We start from the raw sequence: 18,311 nt of genomic DNA, 5'->3' as shown, positions 1-18,311 counted from the left end.
TAAAATGGTATGCATGCTGTCCCGTATTGCAATGAGAAATTAAAAAAAGTCAGTTAAATGTCAATGCATTCCACCGACAACATGGCGCCCTACACCAGCATTTACGGTAATTGACCGATGACCCTCACGCAGGTGTGGACGAGGAAGTCAATGAAGCTACTGATGCTAACAAACAACAAACTTTCAACAGAGACATAAATGAACAGAAAAGAAAAGAGTGAAGAATGAATAGCGATACAAGCTGAGATTCAGCACTTTGGACACACTTTTCACGAGCAAAAAAGAAAAGAAAACGCTTCAATAATACCTAAAAATAAAGAAGTTGTGTTCAGGGCCTTGACATGTTTCTTGTTCACAAGCAACGCAAGAGGCAGATATGGTATGTACTAAATATAATGTTTGATTCTTCAACTTTCTGCTTATTTGGAAGAATGTTATGAATGTTTATTTTATAGTATAGGTTCTGAAACACATGCCTTTGTTGAATCAATACATAATAAAAAAGATGAATGAAACACAAAGATAATATATATATATTAATGTCAAACGTACCTGTTTACACTAAACTTTACATTTTTTTTAATACACTGCATTGGCACGATTATAGTTAGTTTGTATTATTTTTATGTTGTTACACGTTAAGCAAGTTACTTGTTGTATATCAAACACATTGTTTTAATGTTTTCCTCCAGTTGTGAGTGAGCATGAAGGCATCATTGTTTAGTCATGGTGTACATCTGAATGCAGTTCTGAAAGTGCGCTGTGGTGTTCATCTCCGGCCTCAGGACGATGATGTACATCTTGGGTAAGAAGTAGCCGGCCAGCATGGCCAGCACGCTGAAGAGGATGGCGAACACGTAGGCGGCCATGGTGAACGGGCTCCTGCTGATGAAGTAGAGCGTGAAGAAGCTGATCCAGGAGATCATGTAGACCATCAGGCTGAAGGTCACGCACTTGGCCTCGTTGTAGTTGGCGGGAAGGTCTTTGCCCATGTAGCTGAAGAAGAAACAGAGGACGCTGAGCAGCGCCACGTAGCCCAGTTCCAGGCCCGACCCGGGGGAGAGCGTGTTGCTGCACTCCAGCACCATGCTGTCATGGTAGAAGAGGAGGTCCCGGGACGGCCGCGGGGGGTCGACGGCGACACGGAGGACGGACACGAACAAGATGGCGACCGACACCACCAGGATGGTCAATTCCGGGCCTCGGTTTTTAGTCCACTTGTCGTACGCTGGAGGAAGTCTGGAGGACAGTTTGAAGATGCAGAGGACCTGAAGCGCTCGGACGGTGATGCAGGCCAGACACACGGTGAAGCTGAAGATGAAGAGCGGCTGCTTGATGACGCAGGCCAGCGCCGACGGTCGCCCGAAGTGGGTCAGGGAGCTCATGGCGGCCGCGGTCAGGGCCGCCAGCATCAAGAGGCAGGTGCGGCCGCCCGCCGACCTCGCCACGGGCGTGTTCAGGTTGAGGAAGAGGACGGCGGCACAGCTGGAGGTCAGGAGGACGCAGCAGGACAAGAAGAAGAGCAGAGCTATGGACAGAGGAGCGTCCCAGGCCAGGAAGAGCACGGTTCTGTCCAGACACCCCTCGCTGCTCCGACGAGACCACTGCTCCGGGGGACACCTCTGACATTTTGTGGGCTCTGTGGACCAAACACATCAAATAAGATGTGATCTGTGCGGAAATATGTTTTGTAAACTTTAATTTGTCATTTCCTATGTTTACAACACTGGCAATAAAGTTTATGCACTTGTCTTTTTACTTAATTTGTTTATTATTGTTTTAAATGTATTATTTTTTGGGTATGAATCATGATATTTTATACTTTTAATTATACCACACTAAAGCATATATTGCTTGTATTGTTTTATCAAATGTAAACATGAATATATAGATGTTTAAAAAGAACAAAAACGTTATTAACTGTTCTGTTTTATTTGCAGCTCACCGCTTGTGTTGAGGAAGGTTGCGGGTTCACAGGCCTGGCAGTCGAAGCAGCAGGCGTGCTGACCCGTCAACAACTTCCTGTGGCCCCTCGGACACGGAGGCGAGCAGAGCGACTCCGGCACCTGCGAGCAGAAGGTTAGGAAGAGTCTCGTCGTCAACTGAAGGTTTTTAGTTTAAATAATCTCATAAAATAAGGTGAAATGGAATGTAAAGATTGACATTGAAATATTAAGTTGATGTTTAAGGGTTTGTTTAAAGGTCACATTTGGCCAATTATGTTCGAGGCAAAAAGGTTAACTTTTGGACACAAATTACTTTAAGTTGAAATCAACATAATGATGTGTTAAAAAGTGTTAAATTCCATTTTCTTTTGTTGCACCCTTGTTCATTTTTTCATTTTATTTATTAAAAACTTTTTTTTTATGCATAAAAATCATATTTAAACATTCATTATGAACCACGTAATAACAAGAGGATAACTATTGCAATGAGAATTATAAAAAGAAAGATTACATGGATGTCTCAACAGAGAAACTATTATATTAAAAAAAAAAAAAATTGTAACAAAAAAAAAGGTGCCAGCATTCTGCTACAAAATACAAGGAAGTCTGTCTTCATTTGTGTATCTTAAAGTTTTTAAGGAGCACTTTTGCCATCGTCACAACTTTAAAACACTTGTGCTGTTGTGAAGGTGTTACGGTAGTGAGAGAGAAGTCACGAGCAGAAGGATCTACGAAACTATCACTGATAGATTCTCAAAAATCCTCTGATATGTTGACATTAAAGTACATTTTCTGTCAATAGATTCCAGAGACACTGTTCTAGATTTGAAGCGACATTTGCGTGATGAGACCAGAGTCTGCAGACGTGTGTGAGACTGTTGGAAGAAAAGCGGTGGAACTATTTTCTGCTGATCTGTTATAATTTCCCTTTTATTATTTTGTTTTCTTGCAAAATAATAAAATTACAGTTGTTTAAATAATACTGAAGTACTGACTAATGATGTTATTTTTGCTTAAAAAGTGGTTTTCGCACTATATGTGTCATCTTGTTCTTCCTCTTTATGTTCTTCTTATTTTATTTTTTATGTATTATTTTTTATTGTTTATGAAAAATTGCTGGCTATTGGTAAAAAACAATTTCCCAAAGGAGACCTCCTGAGGGATCAATAAAGTTTTACCTTACCTTACCTTACCTTATATATTTTATTATATTTTATTATAAAAAATAAACCTTAATAGTTGACAAAGATCTGACTTTACTTTCATGTTCAGCAGGTTTTGAAGTATAAGTGAACAAAGTTTCATGTATTTTTACTGTAGAAATATTGATTTATGGTCAATTTACTACAGTGTATTATTTTCACTGTTATTCAAGCACGATATATTTTAATTCTTATAAAAAAGAAACTTAATAGTTGACAAAGATCTGACTTTACTTTCATGTTCAGCAGGGTTTGAAGTATAAGTGAACAAAGTTTCATGTATTTTTTACTGTAGAAATATTGATTTATTGTCAATTTAGTACAGTGTATTATTTTCACTGTTATTCAAGCACAATATATTTTTATTCTTATAAAAAAAAATCCTTAATAGTTGACAAAGATCTGACTTTACTTTCATGTTCAGCAGGTTTTAAAGTATTAATAAACAAAGTTTCATGTATTTTCACTGTAGAAATATTGATTTATTGTCATTTTAGTACAGTGTATTAATGTCACTGTTATTCAAGCACAATATATTTTAAATTGATGTAAAAAGAAACCTTAATAGTTGACAAAGATCTGACTTTACTTTCATGTTCAGCAGGGTTTGAAGTGTTAATAAACCAAGTTTCATTTATTTTTACTGTAGAAATATTGATTTATTGTCATTTTAGTACAGTGTATAGATGTCACTGTTATTCAAGCACAATATATTTTAAATTGATGTAAAAAAAAAACAACTTAATAGTTGACAAAGATCTGACTTTACTTTCATGTTCAGCAGGTTTTGAAGTATAAGTGAACAAAGGTTCATGTATTGTTACTGTAGAAATATTGATTTATTGTCAATTTAGTACAGTGTAATGATGTCACTGTTATTCAAGCACAATACATTTTAATTCTTATAAAAAAAAACGTCAATAGTTGACAAAGATCTGACTTTATTTTCATGTTCAGCAGGGTTTGAAGTATAAGTGAACAAAGTTTCATGTATTTTTACTGTAGAAATATTGATTTATTGTCAATTTAGTACAGTGTATTATTTTCACTGTTATTCAAGCACAATACATTTTTATTCTTATAAAAAAACCTTAATAGTTGACTAAAACCTGCTGAACATGAAAGTAAAGTCAGATCTTTAAGTATTAATAAACAAAGTTTCATGTATTTTCACTGTAGAAATGTTGATTTATTGTCATTTTAGTACAGTGTATTAATGTCACTGTTATTCAGGCACAATATATTTTAAATTGATGTAAAAAGAAACCTTAATAGTTGACAAAGATCTGACTTTACTTTCATGTTCAGCAGGTTTTGAAGTATAAGTGAACAAAGTTTCATGTATTTTTACTGTAGAAATATTGATTTATTGTCAATTTATTACAGTGTATTGATGTCACTGTTATTCAAGCACGATATATTTTTATTCTAATAAAAAAAACCTTAATAGTTGACAAAGATCTGACTTTACTTTCATGTTCAGCAGGTTTTAAAGTATTAATAAACAAAGTTCCATGTATTTTTACTGTAGAAATATTGATTTATTGTCAATTTAGTACAGTGTATTATTTTCACTGTTATTCAAGCACAATACATTTTTATTCTTATAAAAAAACCTTAATAGTTGACAAAGATCTGACTTTACTTTCATGTTCAGCAGGTTTTAAAGTATTAATAAACAAAGTTTCATGTATTTTCACTGTAGAAATATTGATTTATTGTCATTTTAGTACAGTGTATTAATGTCACTGTTATTCAAGCACAAAATATTTTAAATTGATGTAAAAAAAAAAAAACCTTAATAGTTGACAATTGATCTATTTTAATTCTTATAAAAATAAATAACCTTAATAGTTGACAAAGATCTGACTTTACTTTCATGTTCAGCAGGTTTGTGCTTGAATAACTGTGAAAATAATACACTGTACTAAATTGACAATAAATCAATATTTCTACAGTAAAAATAAATGAAACTTGGTTTATTAACACTTCAAACCCTGCTGAACATGAAAGTAAAGTCAGATCTTTGTCAACTATTAAGGTTTCTTTTTTATAAGAATTAAAATATATTGTGCTTGAATAACAGTGACATCAATACACTGTAATAAATTGACAATAAATCAATATTTCTACAGTAAAAATACATGAAACTTTGTTCACTTATACTTCAAAACCTGCTGAACATTAAAATAAAGTCAGATCTTTGTCAACTATTAACGTTTTTTTTATAAGAATAAAAATATATTGTTCTTGAATAACGGTGACATCAATACACTGTACTAAGTTGACAATAAATCAATATTTCTACAGTAAAAATACATGAAACTTTGTTCACTTATACTTCAAACCCTGCTGAACATTAAAATAAAGTCAGATCTCTGTCAACTGTTAAGGTTTTCTTTTATAAGAATACAAATATATCGTGCTTGAATAACAGTGACATCAATACACTGTAATAAATTGACAATAAATCAATATTTCTACAGTAAAAATACATGCAACTTTGTTCACTTATACTTCAAAACCTGCTGAACATGAAAGTAAAGTCAGATCTTTGTCAACTATTAAGGTTATTTATTTTTATAAGAATTAAAATGGATTGTGCTTGAATAAGTTACATCAATACACTGTAATAAATTGACAATAAATCAATATTTCTACAGTAAAAAGAAATGAAACTTGGTTTATTAATACTTCAAAAGCTGCTGAACATTAAAATAAAGTCAGATCTTTGTCAACTATTAATTATTTTTTCAATAAGAATTAAAATCTATTGTGCTTGAATAACAGTGACATCAATCCACTGTACTAAAATTACAGTAAATCAATATTTCTACAGTAAAAAAAAAAAGAAACTTTTATTAATACTTCAAAACCTGCTCAACATGAAAGTAAAGTCAGATCATTGTCAACTATTAAGGTTTATTTTTTATAATAAAATACATATTGCGCAAACAGCTTTTAAGCAAAAATAACATCATAAGTCGGTACCTCAGTATTATTTAAACAACCGTAATTTAATTATTTTGCAAGAAAACAAAATAATAAACGGGAAATTATAACAGATCAGCAGAAAATAGTTCCACCGCTTTTCTTCCAACAGTCTCACACACGTCTGCAGACTCTGGTCTCGTCAAGTGTCTCTTCAAATCTAGAAAAGTATTTGTTTTTTTTGCAGTATGCCCGTTTCTTGCTTGTCAAGGAGATATAGCAGACGACGCTGACATCCAGTGGCGAACTTGTAGTACTACAGCTCGAGGGAAGTTGCAGCGAAAGTTGAGTTTGACTATTTTGTTTTGTCGTTGGTAAAGGTTTAATTTATTCCTCGGTGATATATTTTATTGAGAGACAGACAGACGACAACCAAATTATATTTTAAATTACATTTCAACAATAAAACATGAATTACACAAACATTATTAGGAACCACGTGACAAATTGTCCAGTGTTGCAACTACAAATATGAAATGAAGTTGACGTCTCAGGATTTGACAGAAAGTTGAATGACCTAAAGCAAAAAGTTGAACTTTTGGACCCGAAAACTACTTTTCAAAATATTGGGAAGGTGGTTATTATTAGTGTATTTTACAGTTTTTGAGGATGAATTTTGCTAAATATATAAGATCTTCCATCTGTTTACTAAGAGCATGATTTGATCTTGACTGAACTTTTTGCAGCCTCATTGATTTTGAATTGTATTCATTATATATTTTATTTTACCAAAATAATTATGAACCACGTAACTAATTAAAAAGAGATGATATATTTTTAAGCAAAGTAAAGGTAATTTGTAAAGCGACTTTTTCCTGACCATGAATAAATCCGAAAGTAAGAACAAGAATTTTAAAAAATATCCTGAAAGAAACTGGCAGCCAGTGAAGTTTTCCGAAGGATCGGGGAAATGTGAGTTTTTCTACTAGAGCGGTCAGAATTCTCGCTGCAGAGTTTTGTATTAACGCCGAGACCGCTCCTTCTTGTTAAGACAAGATTAAAAATAAAGCCATACTGCAATGAGAAATGATAAAAAGGGGTTGCGTTGATGACTAGGGATTTGTAAAGAAATTAAATGAGTTCAACAATCGTTTAAATGTTTTTTTATAGATAGTTTTGCACCAAAAAAAACGCTTTCCATCATCCTGTTACTGCTACCAAATATCAGAAAGGTGGTCATCATCATCATCATATCTTACCGTTTCTGAGGACGACGTGTGCCACTCGATTAGATCTTCGTCTAATAAGAGCGTGATCGGATCTAGACTGAAGGACCCGACCAGTCTGTACGACCAGTCATTGCCCGTCCATATCCAGGTGATGATGTCATATCCTGTGGGAGGATCCCCGTTGGAGTCAAAGTAGACCGAGGCGTTGTTCAGAGAGAACCGGACCTGCTTCAGCGAGGACAGCAGCTGGAACACAGAGGAGTCGCAGATGATGTTGTGTCGGTGAAGAACAGAGGAACTCTCACCTGCCATGGATGGACTCGTCTGACCCGACACCGTCCAGAGTCACAGTCCAGTGTTCGATGCAAGGCGTGTGCGACGGCGTACACGGCTTTGTACACGTTGAAGGCAGAGGTGATGTCGTATTTCTCTAAAGAGAAGTTCTGTCTGCTGAGGCTCCACAAGTCTACGCTCTGAAGACAACCGTTTTCATCGACCTTCCTTTCCTCGTGCTGCCCTGAAGCTGACGCCAGTTTCTGCTCGTACTGGTAGAAACCGTCCAGAGAGGCGTACTTGATGGAAACGCCGAGCACCGTTCCGATGCTCTGGACGCCAGGAATGCTCGATATCACGCTGGACACCGACCAGTCCTCCGTCCCGATCCACACTTTGTCGGTCACGTTCCGTTCCAAAACAAACGGCATGAGGCCGCTGAGTTTGGACTTGCTGGAGAAGACCACGATGGTGTTGACTTTGCTCCTCAGGATGCCGTCCACCAGGTTCCTCATGACCGGGGCGGCATCGGGTGCGTACGCGGGAATGACGCCTCGAAAGGCGACACAGATGCCGTACACCTGCGCTCGCTCGTACAGACTCTGCATCCCCGTCAGGCCGTACGAGTTGTCGCTGCCCAGGAGAGCGATCCAGGTCCAGTTGAACCGGACCAGAAGCTGAATCATGGCTTCCACCTGGTTCTTGTCGCTGGGAATGGTTCGGAAAAAGCTTGGATAGAGGGCCTTGTTGCTCAACATTTCATTTGACGCTTGATAGGATATCTATGAAGAGTAGAGATGGAATGTTTTTACCTTCTGATAGAGTTTTATCATTCAAGCAGGAAATTAATGTTTCTAACACTGAATATACAATTTTCTTTTTTACACATTTAATTTAGTACACAGAATATTTTAGGTCGTTTTTATTAACAATTTTTTTTTTTACATTGCACATCATATTTTAGTGATTTTTACACTGAATGTTATTTTATTTTAGCCGTTTAATTTATTATCCAGAATGTCTTTACATCTAGTTTCTTAACACATTTCATTTATTAAACTGAATTTCTGTATAATGGAAGTTTTTACATTAAATGTTATTTGTAGGAATTGACAATGATTTATTTGACACCAAGGATATTTTTACAATTCATTATTTTCAATAGTGTACTACATTTAATTGTTTTCACTGAATATTATATAACATAGATATTTTTACACATTTTATTTATTCTCAACAAAACATTTTTTTTTTACACTGAATCGTTTACAATGAATATTCCTTTACAAACATCTTCTTTTACACATTTAATTTATTTAACTAAATATCTTTCTTTTTAATGCTTTTTACCTTTTACATTAATGTTATTTGTCGAGACTTTTACAAATAATGTTTTTTGACATTGAATTTTGTCCCACATTTGATTTATTACACACAATTATTTTACATTGATTTTCTTAAACACTTTTTATTTAATCTCCCAGGATATCTTTACACTTAATTTCCTTTTACAATATTTTTTAAATATTTTACATTAAAAAAAATGGATACAGAACTTTTAATATTTATCTTGATGTGTGTTCAATAACTTAAGAGATATTCATCAGCAACTACGTACTTGTGGGACGAGATATGCTCCCAGTAAAGCAGCCGGTGTGAAAGACTTGCTGCTGCTGTCCGGCCCGATCACAGCCACTGATGTCTGGTTCCGGTCCTCGTCTATCCCAGAACCAGACATGTCGTGAAACTGCTCCTCCAGTATTTCCAGTGTGGCGAGGACACTGGCTGACTTGGTGCAGGTGTCGTAGAGCTCGTATCCTAGTGTGACTCCTGGCAACAGAGCCTGTGGTCCGCTGCTGTTGTTGATTTCTTCCACGGCAAACCTCATCGACTGCAGCAGGTGGAAGCCATGTTCGTTTACCTTGCCACTTCAAACACATTAAACAGGGATTAGTTAATTAATTTTAATTCAATATTAACGAGCTGACACCGCCCCCCAGTGGTGCTCTGGAGACACTGCAGTCACTGATGAGCGTTAGATGAGCTGAGTTTTAACCAACTTTTAAACAGTTTGTTTATAGATTTACAAGTATAGGAACAACGTTGTACAACGATTGTAATTTTTGTGCCAAAACAAATTTTAAAATGGGAATTGGAGTCTGAAGACGCTAGAAACATTTGTATGAATACAAAATAAACCTTTTTATACATGTTTGCAGAAGGATACGATTTAATCACAAACAAATTAAATTCAAACAAAGTCTTGATCAAAACGAAAAGTGGAAGAATTATAAGTATTAATAAATGATCGATTCAATTTTTCTAGAGCGAACCAGATTATTGGACAATACATTTTATAAATGTACAAAAATGCAGCAAATTCTACACCGAACAAATGAAATAAAATGCTTTAAAAACATATACATAGTCCTTGACCTAATAAGGGAATAAGCGGTAGAAAATGGATTGATGGATGAATAATATCTGTCCTTCAGTCAGTCAATTTTACCCGCTCCACTAGAAGAACTTGCATTTCTCCGATCCTTAAAACTCTTCACTGGCTTCCAGTTTCTTTCAGGATCAACTTTAAAATTCTGGTTCTTACTTTCAGATCTATTCATGGTCAGACTCCTCCTTACATCAGTGATCTGATCCAGCCTTACAACCCAGCTCGGGCTCTGAGGTCTGTGGATCAGAATCTACTGATGGTTCCTGAACACGGTTCAGGACCAGAGGAGAGAAATCCTTCCAGACTGTTGCTCCTAAGCTTTGGAACGATCTTCCTCTCTCTTTGCGCTTGATGGATCTACTGACTCCTTTAAGAAACATCTTAAGACGTTTTTATTTGTTCAGGCTTTTCCTTGATTTTCTGGAACTCCTGTTGTGTTATCAGTTTTATCTTGCCCTTTAAAGTATATACTTTATTGAATATTGTTTTGATTGTTTAAGCGCTTTGTGACCCTGGTCTGTACAAATAAAAATTACTTACTTACTTACTATACTTAATAAGGGAATAAGCGGTAGAAAATGAATTGATGGATGAATAATATGTCCTTCAGTCAGTCCATTTTACATGTTTATTGTGTTCAAATATATCACAAACATTCTAGTTATTGTTTTTTTTCAAACTCAGCCCATTTATTCCTGGTACAATAACTTTTTTCATAGCTCAATTGGGTGTCATTCTGTTCCACAAATATTTGTACAAAGGTTGTGTTTGGATTCAATTTAATGAAGAGATGTAAACTCACTCGCTGCAGGGACCCATGGCTGGACGGCCGTCCCTCGCTCCATCTGTGTAGTGAAGTGAAAACAGTCCCACGATAGTGTAGTCTCCGAGCAGCTGCAGCTGACCCGGGTCAGTAGACATTTGGTCCTGATCCCCCGAAACAACCTTCAGACCCACAAGGAAAAGAAGCACAGCAGCATCCATTTACCTGGACGATGGCCGAAGAACATTAGGCTGGTTGTTGCAGTGGGAGGAGGGGGGACTTATAAGGAGGAACGGCTCATTTGCACTGATTTGTTTATGTCGGTGTCGCCGTTTTTAACGTGAATAATTTCTGGTTCTGTCAATTTGACTGGCCGTCCACGAAATCCGGTGAGACCGATGTTTTTCCATCAATCAGCCGAAGCAGACGTTTGTGGCTTCACCACTCATTTGTCAGAAGATTCTGTCAAAATTGCTAAAAATAATATTATCAACATTCTTCGTCTCGTCGGTGTGACATGTTTGTATGTGAATTTGTAAGGGACATTTTCAATATTTTTAATGAAATAAATTGACTTTAAAACACATTTTAACCAGATGTTTAATGACCCAAGACCACAGGTGTGACGTTGCCAGCTGACATGTTTAGTCAAGGGAAGGTTTGAAGTTTTATTCACCCAAGATTCTTCAGTAAATTAATATAAAAGGCAGGATTAAGATTATTTAAAACCGTCCTTTTAGGGTGGCTGGTGAAATGTATGGATGAGTTTAATAGATATAATAGAATGAATCCGTTAGAAATGGCAATATAAAGAAATGTATGTGTGTTTACTCAAGAAAAACACAGAAAACGACTTCAATTGATTGTTTATTCCCACAATAGTTCCTGGCATCTATTTTATTTGACTGCATGTACATCCAAGCTTGACGCTTGGTTAAGAGATTTGCATCTTGGGTGATATTCGAGGATAGTTGATTTTCAAAACGTCCTGTTGCAGCAAAGAAGTATTTGCCTCTCAGCCGTGTCCAGACCCCCTTACTCTTTGTTTTGACAGGGATTGTGTGCATTTTTTTTTTTTCCCACCACAGACGCAAATGTGTATGTAAAACTTAAGGAGGATTTGTTTGGAGGAAATGTACGTTGTCTTCTTAATGGCCCTTAAATGTTAATGTGATTTATTTAAACACATTCAAAATCTCAACCATCATAATGCTTGTGAATAAAAAAGAAAAAGTTAAATGTCTAAGACACAAGAAACGTTCGTGCGATGTAATAGTTAATTTAGGAATTTATTAATTTACGTTTTTCTTTTCTTTAAGTTGTTTTTATACAAGCTAAATCCATCAAAAGTTATTTTTAAATTGTAATACGAATTTAATAAAAGTCACGAAAACACGCCGATCTTAATGGTTCATACGTCATCACTGTGCGCCACACACGGTGAGGTGAAAGTGCAGCTGCCATTTTTTTTTTTTAACACAATCTTCCTCCATAGTAGAGGAAACCGACTAGGTTTGTGCGGGTTTTTTTTGCGTTTTTCAACTAGCTGTGCATTCGTTTCGTGTTTTATTTATCGCCAGCCGTGCACGAAACGTACAGGGGGGGAGATTTTGTCTCGCATATCATCTTAAGCTAGCTGCTTAGCACCGTTTGCTAACGATAGCATTAGCTGTAAACAAACACTTGATAAAGTGAGGGAACGCTCGCAGATAAACGCTGTCGCGCGCTCAGCATTTCAACTGTTGGTAAAAAGTTATTTATTACGAGTGGAAATATCCTGCGATATTTACTAAAGTGTGTCGCAGGACGGAGTTCGGAACTTCGTGGTCGGAGCTGCAAGTTAGCGACACTAAAACCAGTGTTGATGTGTGAGCGGGTTCCCGTCAACTAGCCCCGGAGCTCGGTCGCTTCAGAGCAGGTCCTGGTCGGTCCAGTCGCACGGGGAGGAGGAACACTAAAGGGACATGTCGTCCTTCTCGGAGTCCGCCCTGGAGAAGAAGCTTTCCGAGCTCAGCAGCTCCCAGCAGAGCGTCCAGACCTTGTCCCTGTGGATCATCCACCATCGCAAACACTCGGCGCTCATCGTCAAGGTCTGGCACAGAGAGCTGAAGAAAGGTGAGACCCATGTTTTCTAGTCTCGTTTCAATGGTTTTAGATCGTTCACAGCTCCAGACATGTACACATGGTGTCATAATGGAACTGAAAAACAAGGTTATTGAACATATTAAGAGATAAATATTAATTGACACTCTTGGGCATTGTTTTTTTTATGTCTATCTATTTTTTCATGTACTTTTTAATAATCTATCACAGCTTGTTGTAGGCATTTGTGTCTAATTTTGAACATGGATTGCTTGTTATTAAGAGCGTTATGGATTATGAACACATGAAAATGAACTGATTTCTGGTCAACCTTCTCAAGTCAATAGAGGTCAACATTTATGCTGTGACCTTTTTGTCAAATACGACTTGTGTCATAACTTGCTTAATATTTATCTGAATTTTAAGAGGGCATTTTGAAGGTTGGTCTCATTGGAAAGGTCACTAAACCAAATATTGGGCTTCACTGTGTGTGTATGTGTGTGTGTCAATTACAGTTTGAAATTTCTTTCCCAAAATATAAATATAAAAAACTAATGAATATCGTGAACAAACGTGCTACAGTTTGCTTAAATATACAGTAATGGAAACATAAAGCACAGTTAGTGTTTTTTCTTTATTTTAATTCATGCAATTGGCGTAAGAAGTGACGGAAAATGTCGGCAAACTGGGTCCAAAAAACAACGATAAGAATCTGTCAATTTAAAAATGATTTGGCAACTAACGGATAAATGTTTAATTTATATTATTATAGAGATTCCAATGAATATTTACTTTTTTCAGAATAATTCTTCCTTGTGTTAAGATCAGATGCTTCCGCTCGACTATAGAAGTTGTGTTTGTGACTCTTAGCCATCTATAATAATTCATTCCTGCATAACATTTCAGAATAACTTTTTATAATTTTTTTAATAAACCCAACTGACCTTGTTTCTTCTAGCAAAAAGTGGACGGAAGTTGACGTTCCTCTACCTGGCAAACGATGTCATCCAAAACAGCAAAAAGAAAGGACCAGAGTTCACCAGAGACTTTGAGTCCGTCCTCGTTGACGCCTGCTCTCACGTGGCGAGGTAGGTTTTCTGTTTCTACCACTTTTTTTCAACCCAAAATCAAACGATTACTTTCTAAGCTACTTAATATTCTTTTGTCCAAATGCATATTTCTACTAAATACTGTAAACACTTAATAATTATAATCCAACATGATTTCATAAATATATAGAAATTGCATGATAATGTCACATATATTAAATTGCTCAGTGATGACTGACAATGGCTTCACATGAACTCAGTATCATATGCTTTTCTATCTCCTGCAATTGTTTCCATTGAGTTACTTTCTGTAATTCCAACTTTGTTCTGTTAGTGTTCAGTATATATTCTGTTTTATTTTCCTCCTGTTGTTGTTTGCATCAATTTCAATAAAGTTTTATATACTTTAATTTTTGTACAAAAAAAAGTGAAAAGTGATTCATACACTTACAATCTTTTAATCATTTTCAACTGCAAATAAATAATCACCTTAATCAATTTAATAATTTTTTTTTTAGCTGTAATAAAAACTTATTTTTAACTTTAATCAAACAAATAGTATTTATTTTTAGATTGAATAGCTGCAGAGAGATGAATAAAAACATTTGAACAGGTGGAAGAAACCAAATACTTGAATGTTTGTTGAATTAATTCTTGGCTGAATTATTTGAACGAATGATACAATAGAATTATGCACTAATAGTTGTTCGGAATTTGTTCAGTCCAGTCGAGCAACATTGAGACATTAAACATAAATCATGTCATTTAACTATTTACACATGTTCTTTGTCAAGGTAACACAGTAAATATAAACGATGTTTTTCTTCACATCAGGAAATTATATGATCATCATAATTACCATATTGATCAAATAATTTATTATATTTTTAGCCATCATCGCGCCACTGTTTTCATTGACTAAATTATTAACTTTAAGAGAAATTCTGCTTTTGCTTATAGTTTGACGTCTCACTATATCGTTTCAGTTCTAAAATCTGTATATGCTTTGATGAACAACATCTGCTTTCCACGATCAGTTCATGCTTTCTTTCTAAAGCTGCATCTTTGTCAACTTAACAAGTTTCTACATACTTTGTTGCGCTTTGATCTTGACGTCTCTCGAACCGACTCCTCGCAGTGAAGGCGGCGATGGTTGTAAAAAGCACATGGACCGTTTGCTGAACATCTGGAAGGAGAGAGCGCTCTACAGAGCCGACTTCATTCAGCAGCTCAAACTGGCCATAGAGGACAGCAACAGTCCCAGACCTTCAGGTGAAGGAATGAATGATGAATGAATGAATGAACCTTTTCAATGTTTACTTATTGAGGGAGTTTCTAACTCAACAGAAGAAGTCAGGAAACCAGTGAAACGAAGCTACCAGAAGATCCACGAGGAGGATGACGAAGAGGACGATGACTACAGAAGCCAAATGTCTCCTCGTAACACAGACCCCATGTCCTCGTCCCAGTTGGTGAGAGTCCATCACTATAGGAGCCTTTGTTATGTTTCTATGGAACATCCATGATCTCGGCTTATTATCTTCAACACTGGACCTCGTGACAAAACACTGTTATTGATAAAAAGAAAATCCTCACACGTTCCTTGTCGCTCTCAGACGGAGGAGCTGGTCAAAGCCCTGCAGGACCTGGAGAACGCAGCCTCAGGAGACGCAGCCGTTCGTCAGAAGATCGCGTCGTTGCCACAGGAAGTTCAGGACGTTTCACTGTTGGAGAAAATCACAGGTGAGCTTCCAGACATACATGTGTCATCTTTCTCACCAGTGCCTTCAGAATATTCAATGGTTGAGTTACATTTTAAATGTTTACATTTTTTGTATTTAATTGTTTTTTAAGGGTTTAATTGTTTACATAATGTAATTCAATTATTTCTATATTGAAAGTTTTTTTTTAAATAAAAATTTTAAATAAAATTGAATAAAAAAAAAAAAGATATTTTCCGATATGTTAATTCAAACTCAAATCATTTTTTTAATTTGTAGTCTTTTAAATTCAATATAAATATGTTGGTATAATTGATCCACCAGACGCAGCAAAAGGCTGATGTACTTAATTTGAACTTTCAGCCAATCGTGCGACGCGCTGAAGATCATGTGACGTCATAGAATCACTGGTCGATGAATCACGACTGATTTCAAAACAATGTTATCGTCTGGTGACTTTATACCAACATATTGATATTGAACTTCAAAGGCTACAATTAGAAAATATATAGAATTCAATTGGAGTTAGAATTAAAAAACTCTATTTAAAAATAAATGATTAATTTAGGATTTATTTTTCAAGTTTAATTTCCAAAGGAAAAACATAATAAAAGATTTAAATACAAAAATGTCAATAATTGGAACGTTTAATTTGAAGGAGAGAATATTATTCTCTATTTATTTTTTATTTTCTTCTCAATAATTAAATAAGAAATTGTCATTTTCAATGATTTTATTATTTTTAAATACTTATGTTATTGTCGGGTAAGTTGAATTTAAAATGATTGAAAAAGACTAACCTTTTATATATAGAAATAATTAAATACAATTATTCAGACAATATTGAAACTTGAAGCTTAAAAATAATTTCAATACAGAAATGTAAAGTTTCAACAATTGAAATGTTAAATATAGTCGTTAAATATTCTGATGTTATATTTCCATGTTCTCCAAGTAAACCTGGTCTTTTGTCTTTATTTCTATTCATGAGGTTTTGTTTAAAAAAGTGTTTTCTTGACATGAGTCTCTGGTTCTCACAGACAAGGAAGCTGCAGACAAACTGTCCAAGACGGTGGACGAGGCGTGTCTGCTGCTCGCCGAGTACAACGGTCGGCTGGCGGCGGAGCTGGAGGACCGCAGGCAGCTGGCCCGCATGCTGACGGACTACATCAACAGCCAGAAGGACGAGCTGGTGAAGAGGGAGAAGAAGCTGGAGGTGAGGAAGGACCTGGTTCTGACTCGTGTCGACCCGTGACTCACGCTCTCGATCCTCTGCAGGATTACAAGCAGAAACTGGCTCGAGTGACTCAAGTGAGGAAGGAGCTCAAGTCCCACATCCAGAGTCTCCCGGACCTGTCCCTGCTCCCCAACGTGACCGGAGGTCTGGCCCCGCTCCCCTCGGCCGGAGACCTCTTCTCCACCGACTGAGGCGGTCCGTTAAAAAAACAAACTACCCACGTGCCCCGTCCTCGTCCTGATCCCACCCCACGGGAGCGAGTCATAACAGTCCCAGCACGGGGGGGGGCACGCGTGGTCCGACCTCTGACCTGCGGAGTAGCCAACCCCCCCGACCTGCAGGAGCGAAGAAGGAAATGAGGTTTGATGAACAGTCTCTCTCTGCCGACCTGGATTCTCTCGCGCAGCCGCTGCTCGGAAGTAGTTTGTTTTGTTGCTTTTAGTTTTTTAAATGGCGGACGTGGACGGAGGGGGGCGGCGCCGGGGTCGGGTCACGAGACGCCAGTTTTCATTCTATCTGACCTGTTTGGATTAGTGGGGTCTGTCGGGGTGTCGACGCGACGTTCCATCATTAGTTTAGAGCTCCAGTATTAGAGGCCATCCTTCTCCGCGTTAGAAACCAACAACCACCCTGTTTGTCGGAGCCAGAGTGGATCACATGACGACAATAAACCGCCCGCTTTTTTTACTTGTGTGTCCGTGTTTGGAATGGTCAACTTCAAAAGGGGATTAAAGGAGAAAAAAACGTTTTTGAATTCACACAAAACCTTTATTGTTACCGACCTCCACGAGCGACAGAACTAACTCGTGGAACATATTCCTGCCTGTGGTTCCTCCAGATATCTTTGCCACAATCATCTCATTTGCTGGTAGTTTGATGTGTGGCCTTGAGCAGCAGAATGTTTCTCGTTGTTGATTCCCTTTTTTAAAAAAAATATTTGTTCATATTTTACAGTAATTTAGCACATTTATTTCTCCACCCTTGGTTTCCGTGGGAAGATTCGGTCGACGCCCCAAAAAAAAATGTCTTGTCCAACTTCACGTCTTCTGAAGAGGATTTTTGGAAAACACTTCTAAGGATTGAGAAATGTTCCCTTAAACAGCCGTTCAGTACTAATATTTGGTCACATGGATGTAAAAGTGTAACTAAGACGCACACACACTGTTTTATTAAACCAAAGGATGTTTTGTTACATTTTCAGGAGCTTCTGTTGTTGCTTGAGGCCAACAAACGTGAAGCCCTGAAGGACACCGCGGTTCAGTACCGACACTGTGCGCCAGAGGGCGTCCTCATCATTCAGTACCTTCACTGTAGTCCGTAGTTTCATAAACCGTCGTTCGTGTTGAGCTGAGCGTCGTCTGAGCAGGAGCGGCTGTACTTTTGTGTAAAGAAAGTTGATCCCAATAAAGTGAAAGCGTTTTGAACCATC

At 36.8% G+C, this 18,311-nt stretch overlaps 2 protein-coding genes across 3 annotated transcripts; one reads left to right on the top strand and one right to left on the bottom strand.

The window, feature by feature from the left end:
* Positions 1-713: 713 nt before the first annotated feature.
* Positions 714-10,951, bottom strand: tas1r1 (taste receptor, type 1, member 1). The gene is made up of 6 exons (XM_087781536.1): positions 10,833-10,951; positions 9,200-9,509; positions 7,614-8,363; positions 7,339-7,554; positions 1,946-2,066; positions 714-1,639 (listed from the first exon to the last, which is right to left on the bottom strand). The coding sequence occupies exons 1-6, from the start codon at positions 10,949-10,951 to the stop codon at positions 714-716; spliced, it is 2,442 nt and encodes an 813-aa protein (XP_087637662.1).
* A 1,280-nt stretch (positions 10,952-12,231) lies between these two features.
* On the top strand, positions 12,232-18,311 carry rprd1b (regulation of nuclear pre-mRNA domain containing 1B). 2 transcript variants are annotated; one of them, XM_087781931.1, is made up of 7 exons: positions 12,232-12,908; positions 13,834-13,963; positions 15,063-15,196; positions 15,275-15,396; positions 15,541-15,667; positions 16,686-16,861; positions 16,924-18,311. In XM_087781931.1, exons 1-7 carry the CDS (start codon positions 12,758-12,760, stop codon positions 17,071-17,073), a joined length of 990 nt encoding a protein of 329 aa, XP_087638057.1. In that variant the 5' UTR covers positions 12,232-12,757; the 3' UTR covers positions 17,074-18,311. The 2 variants fall into 2 exon arrangements, with proteins under 2 accessions (XP_087638057.1, XP_087638056.1); XM_087781930.1 differs by having other exon boundaries at positions 15,272-15,396.

Source organism: Callionymus lyra, chromosome 19, assembly GCF_982586985.1.
Source record: "Callionymus lyra chromosome 19, fCalLyr1.hap1.1, whole genome shotgun sequence".
NCBI lineage: Eukaryota > Metazoa > Chordata > Actinopteri > Syngnathiformes > Callionymidae > Callionymus > Callionymus lyra.
Note: the sequence above shows the minus strand (reverse complement) of the source record. Positions and strands in the feature narration are given on the sequence as shown.